The sequence below is a fragment of the Petaurus breviceps genome, unplaced genomic scaffold (assembly GCF_028583685.1).
Source record: "Petaurus breviceps papuanus isolate PSGF00001 unplaced genomic scaffold, PetGlider_PUasm1.0 90696, whole genome shotgun sequence".
In the NCBI taxonomy this organism is placed as follows: Eukaryota; Metazoa; Chordata; class Mammalia; order Diprotodontia; family Petauridae; genus Petaurus; species Petaurus breviceps.
The window spans coordinates 911503-926769 of record NW_027187314.1 but is presented as its reverse complement, the minus strand read 5'-3'; the positions used below and the strand labels follow the sequence as shown (position 1 = coordinate 926769).

The following is a 15267-nucleotide window of genomic DNA, read 5'->3' as shown; positions in this document are numbered from 1 at the left end:
TCTCTCTCTCTCTCTCTCTCTCTCTCTCTCTCTCTCTCTCTCTCTCTTTGAACCCTTTTTTTGGTTTGTTGCTTTATTTATTTATTTTTAGAAGAAAGGAAGTTGAAGGGATGATCAGCCTTCTTGGCAAAATTGTGGAGAAAGACTTTTAATCTTTTGAACCTATTTTCTCATTTGTAAAATGAGGAGGTCTGACCTCTGAAGTCCTTTACAGATCTAAATGTATGACAGAAGATGAGCTGATGATGTAGCAAACATCAGGGACACCTGATGGACCACCCATGTGCCCATTTGCTTTTTGCATAATGTCAAGAGGAAGTGAAGAAAATAGCCAACACAGTTGAGTTTGCTGGCCCTCTAGTGGCAGACTTTTGGGAACACATAGGCAGGAGACAGGATAGATAGGCATGAATGAATTGCTGTCTGCCTCCTTGAAGTTATCTGCGTAGTGGTGCAATTAGCAATAACATTTGTGTATTTGAGCATCAAGTAATAAAAAAAACTCAGATATTTCCAAGTTTAGTTACAAAAAAATACCATTTCAAAATGAAAGCTTTGATTGTGAGGCTACATGACCCAATGGAAAGTGTTCCAGATTGGAGTAACTATTAGTTATCTGTGTGACTTTGGGAAAATCATTTGCCCTCTCTGACCTCATTTACTTTCTCTAAAATCTACATAATATATTAGAGTGTGTATGTTAAATATGCACACACACATTTATATCAATGTACTAAAAATGTCTTGAGGAAATTAAGAGCATTTTTAAAATGTAAAAAAAATTAAATACAAAAGTCATTCTGACTGTAGTTCATCAGCCCAATAAAATAATGTCCCTATTGACTGAATGAATTCCACAACACTTTGCATTCATTGATAGTTTTCTTAAGTTTTTTTTATGATTTTACTTTGGTTAAGTCTAGTTTGTTATTTTGTGTTACATAATATTCATGTTATAAAAAACATGAACAGTTTTATAAAGATAACGTTCATTATTAACACCTTTCAAAATCATGAGGATTTAATAGTATTACTGATGTGAGGGCAATAATTTCATAGAGGTCAGTCACTTTATTCTTAACAGTTTTGGGGAGCTAAATACTGTATGCTTTTCCTGAGACAGGTGTACATTCTTTTTTCCCCCACTTAATAGTGTTTTATATTTTTTCCAATTACATGTAAAGATAGTTTTCAGCATTCACTTTTATAAGATTTTGAGTTGCAAATTTTTTTCTTCCTCTTTTCCCCCCTTACCAAGAGAGCATGCAGTCTGATAGAGGTTACATATTAATACACATATCAAACATTTCCACATTAGTTATATTGTGAAAGAAGAATAGAACAAAAGGGAAAAGCCACAAGGAGAAAAAGAGAAAATGCTTTGATCTGTTTTCAGGCTCTATAGTTCTTTCTCTGGATGTGGATAGCATTTTCCATCACAAGTCTTTTGGAATTGTCTTAGATCATTATATTGCTGAGAAGAGTTAAGTCTATCAAAGCTGGTTATGACACAATGTTGCTGTTACTGTGTACAGTGTTCTGGTTCTGCTCCCTTCACTCACCATCAGTTTATGTAAGTCTTGACAGGTTTTTCTGAAATCTGTCTGCTCATCATAGTATTCCAATTATGCACAATAGTATTCCATTACATTCATATACCACAACTTGTTCAGCCATTCCCCAATTGATGGACATCCCCTCAATTTCCAGTTCTTTGACACCACAAAAAGAGTTGCTATAAATATTTTTGTACATGTAAGTCCTTTTCCCTTTTTTGTAATCTCTTTGGGATACAGACCTAGTAATGGTATTGCTGGATTTAAGAGTACGCACATTTTTATAGCCCTTTAGCCATAGTTGACAGACTTACATTCTTTTTTTTTTTTTAAAGCAATTGGGGTTAAGTAATTTGCTCAAGGTTACATGGCCAGTTATTTCTGGGTGTGGTACTAAGTATTTGAGCCCGCTGGCTGAGCCACCTGGCCGCCCCTGAGCAATTGGGGTTAAGTAACTTGTTCAAGGTTACATGGCCAGGTGTTTCTGGGTGGGTGCTAAGTGTCTGAGCCCGGATTTGATCCCCAGGTCAATCCAACACTGGGGCCGGTACTCTTACTCGCTGTGCTACCTGGCTGCCCCCAGACTTACATTCTTAAGGGAGTCATTTATTTAGAGAGATACCCAAAGCTGTCAAAAGGAAAGAAGGTAATGAGATTTAGAATAGACATTGTGGTATAGAGTTTAGGACCCAGAGGGAGGAAACCTGAGTTCTGGTTTTAGTGCTAGTTTAGGGTACATTAGTGAGGAAGTCATTCAATTTCTGAGTCTCAGTAACCCCATTTGGAAAATGGGCTGCCATTATCCCCATTTTACAAATAAGGAAATTGAGAAATAGTTATCTTTCTACTTAATCCTGTATAACCTACAAACACATAACTTTAAAAGCTCCCAGACTAAGGTAGTGTCAGAACTGAGAACATATGTTTGGGATATGTTATACTAGAAAAAGAAGAATTGAAAAATGTTAATCATATTAAATGGTGCTTTAAGTTTTACTGCCTATATTGGTTAGTTTTGGTAAAAATATTTTTTTTCTCATTCCTTTTTATAATGGAAGACTGGGAAGAAAAAGGGTTAGAGTTTATTAGGAAATATTAAAATATGATAAAAATTGTAAATTTAAAAATTATTTATTTAATGGGTTAGATGGAGAAAATATGTTTTAGGATTGACTGCCCATTGAAGATTAATCAGAAATAAAGATGTATTTCTGAAATATAAATGGAAAGTTGTAATTATATGCAGTAGATATTTACTTATTGGTTTTAGGAACATATCTGTTGCTTAAAGGGTACTTACTAATGAATGCGGTTACTGATGGAGTTTACCTGTGAAGTCAAAAATCATAACATTAAAATGTACAACTCTTTCTGTTTTTCAGGTAATTCAGTGGTCAGCAGGTTCTGCCAGCCTGAGTCTTCTCTCCTTCAAAGTCTACGCATCTCATAAAAAGGAAAAAAGGGATAAATGTTCAGTCAGAGTTGATGAGGTAATGTACAACTTCCTTATTGAATTTATTTTCTGTTTTAGTACTGTAGGGTATTTATACAATAAGTACTAAAAGACATAATTCATGATCACTTTAGAAGCTGTTCAGTATATGTAATAGTAATGGAATTTAAAGATGTCCCTGTATTGGCTTGGTTTTTGGATTGATTGTGTTAAAACCCAGAGCTTGTAAATCCCACTTGTGGGATGGACTTGTTGATGTGAAAAGAGAGTGCTAAACTGGGAGGAGCTGGTGATGTAAATTTAGAGAGACACAAGAAAAGAGAGAGGCAGAAGAACTTTTTGGAGGCAGAGAGAGATGGAGAGGATTGCTGAGGGCCACTTTGAATTGCCCAGGACTTTTGAGAGCTGCCACCCAGAGCTGCTAAGGACTGAGGAGACATGGCTGTTATGGTGGTACTTTGTCTCTCTGTTTTGATGTTGTTTTGCCAGATTCGTCCACTGGTGAAGGCCAATGCTGTTGTTGCAGAGGTTCTGGAACCTTGCTGTTGGTTCAGAAACCCTAAAGAAGGATTTTCTTGTTGTATGTTTACAGAAATCCTGGAAGAGGTTTTTGCTAATGTTTTCAGGGGTCCTAGGACTGTTCTGCAGACAGAGAATGAATTAATGAGGTCACTGGAAATGTATCTTGTTGCCTTGCTAAGCTTTGTCTCTCCAGTAACAAAGATTGCTGAGAACTTGCCTCATGTCAAGATGAAGAAAAGACCTCCATTTGGGTATTAAATGCTGTGCTTAAGCTTGTTGTAACTCTGGGGTAGATTCAATTGTGATCCAAGGGTGGGGAACTTTTGACTTTTTTGTGCTCTGTGATTGAACAAATGAATGTACTTTACTAATTGGAAACTAATCTCCATTTGAGAAGAGGGGCTTTGTGGTTGACTAAAGGAATGTACAGCCTAGGGGTGGGGTAGTACTTAGAAGAGGGTCTTTGGGATTGACTAAATAAATTGTAATGACCAGGGGTGGAGTAGTACTTGGAGATTATTGAATTATACTTGGTGAATGCTGTATTTTGAATTATGCTATATTTTGATTTTCTCTGTTCTTAATTTTTCACTGAATAAAATGGAGAGCACCTATGCTGGTATTTTGAACCTTGGGAAGTTGCCTTTGCTTGGCATTACAGTATAGATATAGGAAATAGGCATTCTTGCCTTGCTCTCATAGTAGGTACTAAGCCTGTGTTCAACTACTTATTTGTGGTTTTTTTTGATTTCACAGATTTTGTTTTTGCTTCTTTATGAAAACTGAAGTGATTCGTTTCCTTTAGAAACTATACGGGGGAAAAACCACTGGAGTAGAGTTTTGGAGAGCTTACATACTTCAAAGTGATTAGTAGTTACACTGTGAGGAATGTGATAGGGAATCATTGAAATATAAATAAAATCATTGAAATATTGATTACTGTAATAACTGGATATGCAAAGATCTTGCTGTCAATGAATTCTTAAATTCTTCTTGTCAGTACAATGTATAAACAAATAACATGTGGAAAAGCTTCATTCTTTGTTGTATGCACATTAAAGCTGATCTAAACTTGACTAAAACTGTTTAATTTTTATGTTGTGAACTTTGGTGCAATGAGGGCATGTATTTTCTTGTATTTTCCTCACTTGAAAATGTTTGACCAAAAGTTTTAAAAGCATTAAATAAATGCTTTCTTTTTAAAATTTTGAACATATTTACGTGGAGATCTTTTTTTAAAGTTCTAGCCAACCCATATTGGTTAGAATTTTTAATAAGATCTGCATGTATATGTATATGTATATCAGCTTGCTGTGCATATTCTTTGAGTTTAGTTTTGAACCTTTTACACTCATACAAATTGTTTCCAACAATTTGGTCTTCAAATAACCTTCTCTCAGAAATGCCTCAAGCTTTTGTCATCTTAATACATATTAACTTGCAAAATCAAACTTGCCTAACAGTCCAAGAAATGAGTCCCAGATATATGTATTATATAATAAAGAACTACATAAATAGCAGTTCTGTTTTTGGTTTGGTTTTTTTTTTGCTTTTTGGAGAGCAATTGGGTTTTTAAGTGACTTGCCCAAAGTCACATTGCTAGTAAGTGTGCCAAGTGTGAGGCCAAATTTGAACTCAGGTCCTCCTGACTCCAGGGCTGGTACTTTATTCACTGCACACCTAGTTGCCCCCAACTGTTTTATAAAAATAATTCACATAGATTATACAGAGTTGACAGATGTTTTGGAGAAAGCAGAGAGAGGAGAACTTTTAATTTTACAAAATTAGCTGCTTTGTATCGTACATATAAATATAACATAGATAAAATAAATTTTTCTAACATTTTATCAAGAATGCTAATTGAGGGGCGGCTAGGTGCGCAGTGAATATAACACAGGCCCTGGAGTCAGGAGGACCTGAGTTCAAGTGCAGTCTCAGACACTTAACACAATTGCCCTCCAAAAAACAAACCAAAAAAAAGAATGCTAATTGAATATGTAGCTAGAATGTAGTAAAAAAAAAAAAAAGACTGAGAAAATTTTCTGTTTTAATTTGGAATCTGAGTGTACTTAAATTATATATATATATTTTTTGGTTGGCAACCCACTTATTTAAATCTAACATGGTTGCTGTTTTTCACACATTTAGTAGAATATTTAGCAGCTATTGTGTGCAAAATACTCTGCTGGATATGGGAGGGGTATACTGAGTTTAAATAAGAGTTCCTACCCCTGATATAGCTTACCACTTAGAAGGGAGATAAGGTATAACATAAGAGGACTGTAATATTCATTTGTATACTGTAAGAACATTGGACAATTACAAGCAAAGTCTCAAGTAGGCCTGAAGAGATATATGAGGGTAACATTCACAGAGGAGGTGCTATTCGAGTTGCACTTTAAAGGATGTCTAAGAAATTAACAGCCAAAGTGAAGGGGAAGATATTCTTGTCACAGAGTGTGTTTCTCCTCAGGAACACTTTTATAATTCTACTTCATTGATACACAGTTTGCTTCAAAATTGTGCCTGTTCTAAGAATAAGTCATTTAATTATCAAGATTTATCACATTATGCTAAGTGAAGTATTAGAGAGTCTCCTAAATATTTTTTAAATCTGTTAAATCATTATGTAAGTTAACAAAACATCAGCTTTATTAAATAACTTAAAAGCTGAAAAAATAAAACTGAAACCTACCTTTGACTGAGTTAAGCAACATGGAACATTCTTTATAAGCTATCCAGATCATTTTGATATTTTAGCTAGATAAATAGTATTTCAATTTTCTAACCCATGTCTTTTGGAAGGAATAAAAGAAAGAATAGGAAACCCATAAGAAGTTGTTTAAAGGCATAAAATAGCTTTTCAAAAATATGATCTTGTCTTTTGTTTAGCTTTCTTGCTATTTTTCCAAAGAATGAAATTTAACCCTCATTGACTTAAATTTGGAATGTATTATATAATCTAGTACAGTCTCTTTTTTCTGCATTTAAATCTTCTTTTCCATATGCAGTCCTTATCTAAAATGAGGAGGGCTGGACAAAAATGATCTGTTAAGATTTCCTCTATGTCATAATCTGTGGTACTAGGATTCTGTAGTTGATTCATTAAGGTAAATTTTCATTTTTCACAGATTTTCTTTGTCTATAATTTTTATACTACCCCATTTATATTACCATCATTCCCATCTAATTCCGTCTCTCTTCCTTTTTTTGATCTAGAACTATGCCAATGCAGATCACCATTGTTCTTTAACTTATAGTAATAGAGCCTTCTCTAGAATCTCAAGATGGTTAAATGATTTGCCCAGGATTACCTAGGTAGTATGTAGCCAATCAGGACTTGAACTTAGAGCTTGCGACATCAGAGCTGCTGACCCTTTAGCCACTATGTCATCTGCATCTCAGTGATGTGTTGAAATATGTCATACTTAAAGTTCATACAATAAAAAAATGGCAATATTTTGTTCACTTCAAAAATAAGGTATTTTGAAGATAATGCCTCAGAAGAATGAGGAAAAGAAAAAAAATAACTTTTGTACCTGTAAGCCTTTACAGTATGCAATTATTTGTTTTTGTTTTTTTTTTTCAAGCAATCAGGGTTAAGTAACTTGCTCAAGGTTACATGGCCAGTTATTTCTGGGTGTGGTGCCAAGTATCTGAGCCCAGATTTGATCCCCAGGTCATCCCGACACTGGAGCCGGTGCTCTTACTCGCAGTGCTACCTGGCCGCCCCTATGCAATTATTTGTTGAAACAACCCTTTGGATGATTTTGATCTTGTAAGTCTGCCTTCAGAAATAAATTGTCCCTGTTACATCTATCTTGGAACTTGGTAAATTTAGAATTGGGTACAGAAAAGAAATTGATCTATTCTTTAAGAAGTCTGAAATTAGTCAGCGACACACATTGAATGAATGCCTCTTATGTTTCGAAAATGTTAAGCAGTTTGTGCTGCTGGTTGAGGTAATGTGTTTTTGTGTGCAGTTCTGTAGTTAGCCTGTCTTTTACTATGTAATGGAAACTTGCCCACCCCCAAATTATCCCTTAGTTCTGTATCATGTTTCTTCTAACTTCAAATATTTGTCCTCACTAAATTATTTAAGAACTTCTCATTTCTTTTTTTAAAGACCCATTTTTAAAAGAATATATGTGAAAATTAACTCAAAAGTGGCAAAACAAGCTTTCTCTTTTCACAGGAACTGGTACCTGAATGGTTGAAGAAAACTCAAGATGGAGAGAACATCAACCTGTAGTTGATGACCAGTAGTCCAGATGATCACTTTTCTCTGGAATTTTAGAAGTCTTCTTTTCAAAATAGGCTTTGCAATAAAATATTGATCATCTTTATCAAGCAGTGGCTAGTCAAGCTAAAAAAATTTTTTTTGAAAGTTTACAGCACTATACTTCAATATTGAGAAGAGTTACAAATAAAGTAAAAGATATGACTGCTACCTTTATAAAACTTACTATCACAGGGAATATTCTTTTTTATTTTTGCTTTTTGGAGGGCAATTGGGGTTAAGTGACTTGCCCAAAGTCACACAGCTAGTAAGTGTGTCAAGTGTCTGAGGCTGAATTTGAACTCAGGTCCTCCTGACTTCAGGACCGGTGCTCTATTTACTGCGCCACCTAGCCATCCCTCAAGGGGAATATTCTGTTAACACAAATATGTAAACACATATGACAAAACATATATGTATTGTAGACAGCTCTAATTCTTCCTACTCCCAGTAAAAGTTTAAAGTTTTTCTATTAAGACTATAGTCTTTTCACAAAAAAGAACCAAAAGGCCTCTTCAAAGTAGAGTACTAAGGATTATCAATTTAAATGTAAGAATTTTTTAGGGAAGATTAGGAGTTAAAAAAAAATCTGTCAGGAGCAGCTAGCTGGCACCTACCCTGGAATCAGGAGGACCTGAGTTCAAATTTGGTCTAAGACACTTGACATACTAGCTGTGTGGCCTTGGGCAAGTCACTCAACCCCAGTGCCTTTCTTCCTCCCTCCAAAAAAAAATCCTTCATTTTAAACTTGAAGATTAGCCCCAAGGAGGTAGTTTTATGCTCTAGATTTTCAATGTCACTCCTGATTTATACTTGTTTAAAACAGTGTGAGTGACATCACCTCCAAAAACCAACCAAATAGACAAAAGTCTGGAAACTCCTAGTTTCCATAGTGGTTAAATTTAACAGTTCAGTTCAGAAGTAAGTTCTATAAGCCATCAGGAGAAAGATCTTCAAATACAAAGGAAAGGACATTCAAATAAGCCAGACTTTTCAGCACCCATTAGAAAAAGGAGGAAATCAAATAATATATTTCAAAAAGCTTTGAAACTCAGGATGCAGCCCAGGGTAGCCTATCCTGCAAATACAACTTTAACCATATAGGACAAAAATGGATGTTCAATAATAAAGAAGAGTTGGATACATTTTTTGAAAGAAAACCAGATGACCTAGTTGTACCAGATCTTAAATTGTATTATAAAGCAGCAGTCATGAAAACTGCATTGCAAGAATCTAAAACAACTCCAAAAGACTTGTAATGAAAAATGCTATCCATATGCAGAAAAAAGAACCATGGAGCCTGAAAGCAGATCAAAGCATACTATTTGCTCTTTTTTTGTTGTTGTTTCTTCTTTCTCGTGGTTTCTTCCGTTGGTTCTGATTCATCTTTACAGCATAACTAATGTGAAAATATGTTTAGCATGAATGTATATGTAGTGCCGGTATCAGATTGGATGCCTTCTTGAGGAGGGGGGGGGAGAGGGAGAGAGAGGGAGAAAATTTAGAATTCACAATCTTATAGAAGCAAATGTTGAAAACTAAAATAAATGAATAAATATTTTTTTAATTAAAAAAAACTGAGTGAAAATTCTGGGAAGGTGGCAGAGAATTTATATTGCAAGAAATTACCTGGCCCTCCCAAGTGCCCCCACAAATTAAGTAATGGCTCAAAGTGAACTTTAGAGGGGTAGAAATAATTAAAAGTCAGGTTGAAGCAGTTGTCTACCTAAGACATTTTGGGAAGACATTAGAAAAGACCCCACCTCCCAGGGTAGTGGTCTGGCCTGATTGAAATGGACATTCCTCTGGCAGATACCACAGAATCAACAAACAACAGACCCTGGGGGCAGCTGTGTGGGCATTAACCTCAACTTGAGAAACTTTCACCCCATAGACAGTGTAAAGGGTCTGTTAGCCAATTAGGGAAAGATTGAAGGGCCCTCCCCTGGCTGGTGCTGGACACAGGACCCAGGTTTGCTGATCAGATATGGTTCTAGGCTATGGCTTTGGGTGAGAAGGGGCAAGTACCGTGTTTCCCCAATAATAAGACCTATCCCGAAAATAAGCCCTCCCCTTACTGTGTAAGATTCCTCTAAAATAAGCCCTCCCCTGAAAATAAGCCCTATTGAGATTGCTACTGTAGTGAAGGTGATCCCCTGCACTACATGCTACATTACGGTACCCTCCGTTTGCACCCTTTCCCCCCCCCCCCCCGGTGAAACGCACGCCGCGCTCCGAGCTGCATCCAATCAGAGCTGCAGCAGTGAGCACGTCATCCTGTTCTTCCCCAGTGATTTGCTTATTGAATAAAGGTACATTTTTTTGTTCACATTTACCTGTTTATTAAAATTGCTGTCAATGTTCATTAAAATAAGCCCTCCCCTGAAAATAAGCCCTCTGGTGTTTTTCTGTCCAAAAAAAATTAATAAGACAGTGTCTTATTATCGGGGAAACACGGTACATGCTAGTGAATGCAGTCACAGTGGGGTTATGACCCTACTGAGTGTGGTAATTCACAGGAGAGTGGAGTCCCTGGTTTTGATTCCAAGGGCAGAGGGGTAAGGTGAGGCTTGCAGCCTAAGAACTTTTGAAGTGACAGCTATTGGGGGCGTGGGGAGTGGTCTGGTCAAGGCTCAGGGACAGAGAGGAGTACCTGAGATCAGGCCCCCAGAGAGAGCTCAGAAAACAACACAAAAAAACCTTGAGACCTGAATGAAGTCTGTAGTGCCCCAGACCTGGGGAGTAGAGCCCTATTCCAACATAAAGAAATAGGCCTTTTAAAAAATGAGTAAATAAAAGAGAAAGACCCCAACCATAGAGAGCTACTATGGTGATAGAATAGATCTGGGTTCAAACTCAGAAGATAGTGAAGTCAAGCTTCTTAGAAAAATATAAAATGGCCACAAGCCCAAAAAGTTCTTAAAGAACTTAAACTTTAAAAACCAAATAAGAGAGGCTGAGGAAAAATTAGGAAAAAAAAAAAAGAGTAATAGAAGAAAATTATGAAAAGAAAATCACCAGTTAGAAAAAGAGATCCAAAAATCTACTGAAGAAAACTCCTTAAAAATTAGAATTGGGTATGTGGAAGCTAATGACTTCATAAGACACCAAGAAATAATAAAACTAAATCAGAAGAATGAAAAAATAGAAGAGAACATGAAACATCTCATTAGGAAAACAACTGACTTGGAAATGAGATAAGGTAAAGACAATATAAATTTGTTGGATTGCCTGAAAGTTAATGATCAGAAAAAGAGTCTAGACACTACACCTCAAGAAACGATTAAGGAAAACTTTCCTGGAATTTTGGAACTGGAGAGTAAAATAGAAATTTAAAAAATCCACTGATTACCACCTGAAAGAGATGCCAAGAGGAAAACTCACAGAACAACCAGAAACAGTTTAAATACTATGGAGCTACATAAAGTCAGGATAAAACAAGATTTAGCGGCTTCTTTAAAAGACTAAAGGGTGTGGAATATAATATCCCAAAGAGCAAAGGAGCTGAGTTTACAGCCAAGAATAACTTAGCTATGGCAAAAAAAAAAAAACTGGAAATTGAGGGGATGCCTGTCAATTGGGGAATAGCTAAACAAGTTGTGGCACATGATTGTGATACTCTTTCCTGCAAAAGTTTAATGAGAGTAAAGCAGCTGCTGCAGCAAGAAAGCTAAATGAGTCCAGAAATCACCTTGGCCAGCAAGCACTTGATTTCTTTGCCAAGCAGAAAGGCATGTCAGTGAAAAGCAACTTCAGTTTTGAACACAAACTCATTTTTGTACAACAGTATGGAGAAGAATGGAATTATAGGAGCACTGTAAGAAACCAAAAAACTGCAGAAACTTGAGAGAAGTCCAAGCTAGAAGTTATCATCCAAGACAATTTAGGTGGATTCTTCAGGGAGTATCTATGCGCAGTTTGAAAAGGTTACCATTGATTGAATAGGTATATCTGTTATTATTACAGATCTACATTGATTTACTTAGTCCTGGCACATAGCAGGGATTATATTTATTTACCTGAATTTTTAACAGGTTAACACTCCTATTGTTTTGCAAGATTTTTTAATTTAAAAAAATAACAAGTAAAAACACAATTTTTCCTCTTTCTGAAAACCTTAAGAGTAGTTTTACCAGTTTTTTAAAACTCAGGTTTTCTTTGGGATCCTTCCTAGAATTCAGATTTCTGCTGAAGCACTTTCTATGCAAAGGATATGTTTTTAATGAGTTGTGAAATGATGGATCAGAAATGGGAATCTAGTCTGGAATGTTCTGTTTGAATATGTTCAACCATTAGTTTACTTTGGCAGAAGAAATAAGAAGTCTGTAAGTCAAATTCCTCAGGGTCTGAAGGTGGTAATGAATGTCTGTCTTTTTAAACAAGTATATATTAAAACTGCACTTAGAGAGCTGACCCTCTGCCAGGGCCCTCAAGTATGTACTCTTACCACACTTCAGATTTTTAGTTAGGTGTTAGACCCCTTTCCCAGCTACTCTTGTTTTTCTTACCCTTCCCCCAAATCTGATTTACCCATTTAAGATGTGGTGAGAATGAAGTAATGAAATATTATACTTGACCTCCAAGGAGTCTTAGAAACTTCTAGAAAATATGCTCTAGTTTGCTTTCAGGGTTAGTTTCCCCTCTTCCCCCACATCATCTAAGGAAGATATCTGATTGAGATTTTCATGGATAACCTCATTTTTCATAATGAAAATGAATATTGAAGGGGAGGCTAGGTGGCACAGTGAGTAAAGCACCAGCCCTGGAGTCAGGAGGACCCTAGTTCAGTTCTGGCCTCAGACACTTAACACCCACACAAAGAAACTAGCTGTGTAACCTTGGGCAAGTTACTTAACCCTAAATACCCTCCAAAAGGCAAAAAGAAATATTGATTTTTAAAAATGTATGTGCTTAGCATAGTAGTTATTTTAAATATATCCGCTTACTATTAATTATTGAAGAGTGCTACAGAGATGTAGGTATTTGTGTGTTAATTTTTTTTAAAAAAAGGTTAGTTTCAGCTAAAAATTAATATTAATTCATTTATATAGCTTTTTTAAGATTTACAAAAGTACTTTGCTGGCTATAACCCTAAGAGGTAGGTATAGTGGGAGAGTTATAATTCCCAATCTACAGATGTAGAAATTAAGGCCCAGAGAGATTATGATTTGCTCAGAGTACTGCAGGTCAAGTGACAGTGTCAGGATTTGAAATGAGGTCTCTTGACTCTAGATCCGGCTTTTTTCACTATTGAATTGAGTGGCTCAGACAAGGAAGAAGTCTGCAAAGAAAAGCAATGATGTGGTAATTTTTTGTTGGATTTTTAACGGAAAGTTTATATGCTTTATGAATAGAGATAAGTGTAACTTTAATAGAGAATTTATAATGTCATTGTAGAAATTTTTAATAAAAGAGTTGTCTTTTAACTTTATCTAAATTTTTTTTATACTTATAGCTTTCACTCTACTCAATTCCAAACTTTGAGTCCAAATATGTGGAGGAACCAAGAAGCCCCCTGGAGGAAGGCATTTCACAACTTAGAAAGTATGCTGTGCCATATATATATTGGTTTCAGGTATCACACTTTTCTAAATGAATTGAAGTAGATAATAGTTCAAATAAATTTTTAAAATTCCATTTTATTTTCAGGTCTGAATTCCCTTTCTCCCACTTCCATCTGTCCTACATTTAGAAAGGAATAATAACAAAACCTGTTGCAAATATGTATAGTCAAGCCAAATCAATTTCTGAATTAGCCATTTCCAAATATATGTCCCCACTTTCTACTGGAGGTATATATAGCATCTTTCTCATCAAGGGCCATTTGGAATTGTGGTTAGTGAGTCAGAGTTTCTAAGTCTTTCAGAGTTGTTTGTCTTTGCAATAGTGTTGTTACTATATAAATTCTTGCCCTGCTTCTGCTCATTTTACATCAATTCATCCAATTCTTCCAAGGCTTTTCTGAAACCACGACCTTAATTATTTCTTAGAGCATAATAATATTCCATCACTTTTGTATACCATTAGTTGTTCAGCCATTCCCCAGTTGTTGGGCCACTCCCTCCGTTTCCCATTGTTTGTCACAATGAAAAGAGCTACCATAAATATTTTTGTACACATAGACCCTTTTCTCCTCTTTCTTTGATATCTTTCTCTAGACATAATATCACTTTGCAAAAAGGATATGACAGTTTAGTAGATTTGGGAGCATAATTGTAAATTACTTTCCGGAATGGTTGGATTTATTCATAGTGCCAGCAATAGTTCATCAAAAAAACTCTATTTTCCCACAGCCTCTCCAACATCTGTCTTTTCATTTTTCCTTTTTTTTTTTTTTGTCAACTTAACCCAGTTGATGGGTGTGAGGTGATAACTTAAGGTTGTTTTAGTTTGTATTTCTCCAGTTATTAGTGATTTAGAAAATTTTTATGTGTCTATTGATAGCTTTGACATCTTTCTCTAAAAACTGCCTGTTTATATCCTTTGAGCATTTATCAACTAGAGAATGACTCTTATTCTGATAAATGTCTTACTTTCTATATATCTTGAAAATTAGATCTTTACCAGAGAAAATTGCAACATAGATTTGTTCTCAATTTCCTGCTTCTCTTCTAAATTTGCATTATTTTGCTTTTGCAAAAAAAATTTTTAATTTTGTATGATCAAAATTGTTAATTTTATGTCTCATGAACCTTTTTATCTCTTGTTTGGTCCTGAATTCTTCCTCTACCCATAGGTCTTAAAGATAATTTCTTCTGTGTTCTTCTAATTTGTTTATGCCACCTTTTATAATCTAAATCAGGTACCCATTTGGAACTTGTTCAAATAAATTGTTAATACCACAAGTGCTTTCTATTTAATGTTTTTGGAAAAGACATTCCAAGCAGTTTCCTCATTATGAAAACCCAAATGCTCTATACATATAAATGGTCCTTTGGACAATGTCACCTAGTCATTGAATAGATTCTTCCCTTGCCAGTAGCCTGGAATCATCTTGGCTATCGTTTGGGAGATTTATTTTTGTCTCCTGGCAGTGGGACCAGTATCGTGATTTGGGGAGGTAATTCTCTTCTCATGAAGGAGCATTTGTTGTTCAGGTTAGGAAGCTGTGTAGCATACTATTGAGGTTGCAGTTTATTTCTGGACAGGAAGCAACCACTGGGGTAGAGGGGAATCCTGTTGCCCCCGTCTTAATCAGTTTTATGTTTGTTTTTTTCAATTTTGTAATCAGTACTTTCTGTTGTTTTCCATTACAAATGTACAATGTTATTTGTATCTATTATTGGCTAAATAGACTTTTGTGGACTGGCCCAGTTACTTAGTCCTCATTTGTACATTTTATTTGTGGAATAATGTGTTCCAACTTCCAAACAACTAACTTAAAAATGAGTTTTTGGAACATAGCCTATTTGTAAGTTAGGGACTATCTGAATTTCAATTTCTAAATTTGTTTCTAG

General features: G+C 35.5%; 1 protein-coding gene across 2 annotated transcripts in view; it reads left to right on the top strand.

The window, feature by feature from the left end:
• Positions 1–15267, top strand: part of APOO (apolipoprotein O) — an 82609-nt gene that overhangs the window by 22675 nt on the left and 44667 nt on the right. The window contains exons 2-3 of one of the 2 annotated variants that reach the window (XM_069065640.1): positions 2939–3046; positions 13266–13385. In XM_069065640.1, coding sequence (XP_068921741.1) covers positions 2939–3046; positions 13266–13385 — 228 coding nt within the window. The remainder of the gene's footprint in view (positions 1–2938; positions 3047–13265; positions 13386–15267) is intronic. The other variant, XM_069065641.1, reaches the window with a different exon arrangement.